This window comes from Vigna angularis, chromosome 3 (genome assembly GCF_016808095.1).
Source record: "Vigna angularis cultivar LongXiaoDou No.4 chromosome 3, ASM1680809v1, whole genome shotgun sequence".
Lineage (NCBI taxonomy): Eukaryota > Viridiplantae > Streptophyta > Magnoliopsida > Fabales > Fabaceae > Vigna > Vigna angularis.
In genome coordinates, this window is record NC_068972.1 from 12,468,113 (window position 1) to 12,471,967 (window position 3,855).

The 3,855-nt window shown below is 30.6% G+C and overlaps 1 protein-coding gene across 1 annotated transcript; it reads right to left on the bottom strand.

Annotated features, from left to right (window-relative positions):
- LOC108324704 (epsin-3) lies at positions 1-1,648 on the bottom strand. The gene is made up of 4 exons (XM_017557640.2): positions 1,542-1,648; positions 1,206-1,364; positions 971-1,132; positions 1-628 (listed from the first exon to the last, which is right to left on the bottom strand). Exons 1-4 carry the CDS (start codon positions 1,646-1,648, stop codon positions 16-18), a joined length of 1,041 nt encoding a protein of 346 aa, XP_017413129.2. The 3' UTR covers positions 1-15.
- Positions 1,649-3,855: the final 2,207 nt, after the last annotated feature.

A 3,855-nucleotide genomic window follows, 5' to 3' on the forward strand; every position in this document is an offset into this window, starting at 1 on the left:
TTGGTTTTTGTGCCTTCAAAACCAAAATGAGTATTGACGATCAAATTTCTGTTGGGTGACCTTTTTGCCAACATCAGATAGGCATCTAAATTCAACCTTTCCACGTTTTTCTCCTTTGACGGGACTAACAGCAGAGATCTTTTCGAAAATTTCACCCACAAACCCTTTTGGTTTTTGCACATATTCATCTTCCGTAGAATCAATCAAAATATTCTTCTCTTCACCTGCAAAACCTTTCCAAAGGTGATTTTGGGTCACATGCTTCAAGTTCCTTGGTGGTAGCATTATATTAATATTGCTGTTATTTCCTATGGACCCTGATTTCTGTTTATTTAACTCATCATTAGAGTGAAACATGTTATCAGGGGTGCTTGTGGTGAAAAATGAATAAAACGATGAAGACCCTGCGGAGGACGACGATGTTGGAGATGGACACTTCACTGAACTTCCAAACCCTTGTATTCCGTTTGTTATTTTCAGAGCCTTCAAACGTGCTTCTGTCAGAGCTTCTGCATTCTGTAAAAGCTTCACTATTTCGTCTGATAGTTTTTGCATTCTGGATCCCCAATTGAACCTGTTGATTGCCATAGGTATACTTAAAAAATGGAAATCTATTAGCCCCCATGTTTTCGGTTTTTGATTTCATACCTTTGCTCCTTCGGTGTGGTTAAATTTATTTTGAACTATTACACTGTGATATCATACTTAAATGTTAAAATATTTTCAGACCCTCTTTTTTGTTTTATTTACTTCAAACTTGTTCACAATTTTCTACCTAGCATTCTGACACTTTTGCAACTTTTGTCTTTAGTTTCCACCCTTGTATACATTTTCCTCGTCCTTTCAGTTTTTAACTTGTATTATATATATACTTCAAAAACAAAAAAACTTGTGTGGTAAATTAGACAAACTATGATCCATATTTAACTGTTATTTACCACAGATAAACGGATTCAGATTTAAGGTTTACCCTTTTTCATCAATATGAGTAAATCCTCCTAGATCTTCAATAATTTCCACATCACATTGAAATTCAGGAGCAAACTCTTGAGGGCCATGGGTGAGCAAGAATTCCAGAAGAACCATTGTTTTGTATGCTTGCCTCCACTGCTCCCAATCCACGTTATACAACCTGCACTTTAAACGATATAGTAAAGAAGCAGTGGATATAAACTCCAGAGAAATGTATAATAATGTCAGCTTAAAGATATACAAAAAAGGGTGTCAATGAAGAAGCATACCTATGATGAAGAATATCAACAATTCTCCAATACTCATCTATGTCAAATGATGCCTCGGCAATTCTGGTCATAGTTTTGGCATCAGGACTGCAATCATCCTTATTTGTTGCTTCCTCTGCCAGCCTGATGATATTGTATTATAGGTATGTTAATGCCTCTCTAATCTCAAAGCTGCAACTCTTCTGGAAACTATGAATATGAATTAACAGTAAAGGAGCTACATTTATTTACTGGTCATATAAACTGTTATCAATAAATCATGCATTATTCTGTTATTCACAAACACACACATGCACTTACAATTCAGTTTCAGTAACATCAGTAAATGTCATCCTAGCAGATTTGTACTTTTCTTGTAGGAAATTTGTTGTCTGTTTTTTTATTTGCTCCAGGAATAGGCTACCCATTACTACTAAAATCAAAATTTTAAGTAGTTTTTAATGAATGTAGTTCTATTATTTCATGAACTGTAGCCTTTCGCTTAAAAGAATATGACACTCAATGGCAAATGGATCATGGATAAACCATGACAGTGAATTCACTGCAGGCTATAAGAACTTGTTAATATATGGATGGCCAAAATTATAGCTCAGACAATGCAGGAAAAGTGCTCATTGACAAAAGAATAAGAGAGGAAACGAGAAAAGAGAGAATGAACCAATAATAGAAAGTTGACCCAATTTACACAACATTGCTTGCACTGAAAACTAGGACCTTCACACAATATAGGATTCATACTTATATTCATCCTATTTCACCCTGTGAGGTGTCCTTTTCTTCCCTGGGATTCTCAATTCCGTCCCATGTTGAAGTCATTGAAAACTCATTTTTCATGAAGTCCTTTTTTCCTTCTCTGGGTTATAAAAGATCGATATAGTTGAATGTTGTTTTATGATATGTTAAAAAATTATAAATTGAGATATAGTTTTAATATTTAAATTTGTTAATTATATAAGAATTATTCAATTCATGTCATTGGTAAGTGAAGTGTGTACGTGTAAAAAATATTAGGTGGGACTGAGGAACTAAGTAGTAAATTTTCCATTTAAAAGAAATTCTCAAAGTATGCAGAACAAGTCAGGAGGTTAGTTTGATCAAAATTTCAGTTATTTCCAATTTAATGCGGTAAAATCAGACCTTAATGATCTCAAAATTAAGGTTATATTTGAAAACAAAAATATAACAGCTAGAAGTTAAAAAAAGAAAAGAAAAGAAAAAAACTTTGAAAGTGTGTCTGGTAAATCATTCTATAAGTTTATAGAAAATAATGTAGAAACTATCATTGTATAATTTTATTGTAAATAATTAACCCGTAACAAAAAAATAAGTGACTTTGTATTAGATAATTTTTCAGTTTTTTTACTTCATATGATCTTTTTAAATAAAAAATAAGATAAGCCAAAATAATTTAGTTATGACATATAAACAATCATATAAATACATAATTTATCACTTTTTATCCACATAATCATAATTATACTCAAAGTCACCAAATTGCTTTTCAATTAAATTTTTCGTTGTACTGAGGCCATAGGAATAAAATAAACTCAGACATGTATGAGACCTAACTAAATATAAGAATTTTGTAATTCCTCTTCTATTTTACTTGAAACTTAGTTTGATATCGAAGATTTCTTTTATTTAATTATTTTCTTGCTCAATACACACCAGTTTCATTTATATCAATTACTAGCTAGATCATTTCCATTCATATTAATCTAATTTAATTAAATACAAGCTTACTCCAATTTTAAAAACATAATTATTCTTCCAAATACTACTATCAATCTAATCATATAATAAACATTATTTAAATATTAAACACATTTGAGAATTGTTGATGGGGTATTGCTTCCTGTTGCCCCACAATTACTAACTGCACTTCACAACAACAGGGATGCATCACATTGCTTCTTCTATCATCACAGCCGTTGAAAAGGAAGAAGAAAAGAAGAAGAAAGCTACATAGGAAGAAAACGCGGAAAAAAATTTGTTGCATTTTATGTGTTATGTAAAGCTGCTTTCGGAACATCATATTTTATGTGAGAGTGTTCCGGAAAACTTGTTTCAAAAGACATTACGGTTTCAAAAAGTTTATTCACGAAAATTTGTTCTAAAATACATTTTATACGTCCCAAAAATTTTGTTTCAAAAATCTCGTTTCGAAAATTACATTCGGAAAATTTCAGAAAACTTTCTTCAAAAGGTTTGTAAAATCTGAAAATCATTTTTCTTACAAAAGGTAAAATGATGATTTAAAAATTTTGGGTATGAGAAGAAATTGCGAGAATGCGGAAGAAAAAGCCTTGGGCTATACTTCCACACCCCACTTTTTTCTTTGTGCACCCCATAAAAGCTATAATACCAACATTATTTTACATTATAAATATAATAAAATTTCTTACATTTTTTATTTTTAAAATTTTTTGAATTAATGATCCGAAATATATTTTCAAATATTTAGAAATAAAATTCGAAACAACAAATTCGAAATAAAAGAAATTTCAAAATAAGTATTTTAAGAAACATTTTTAAATCCAAAAATACCTTTTATAACACTTGTTCATATAATATCTTTGTATTTCAGAGCATCTAATTCAAAATATAAAATAAA

Excerpts from the sequence above, each read along its gene's own strand:
- LOC108324704 (XM_017557640.2), bottom strand. The coding sequence starts at position 1,648 with ATGGGTAGCCTATTCCTGGAGCAAATAAAAAAACAGACAACAAATTTC. Across the intron at positions 1,365-1,541 it reads GATGTTACTGAAACTGAATT|GCTGGCAGAGGAAGCAACAA; the intron begins GTAAGTGCATGT and ends CAATATCATCAG. Across the intron at positions 1,133-1,205 it reads ACACCCTTTTTTGTATATCT|GTTGTATAACGTGGATTGGG; the intron begins TTAAGCTGACAT and ends TTTAAAGTGCAG.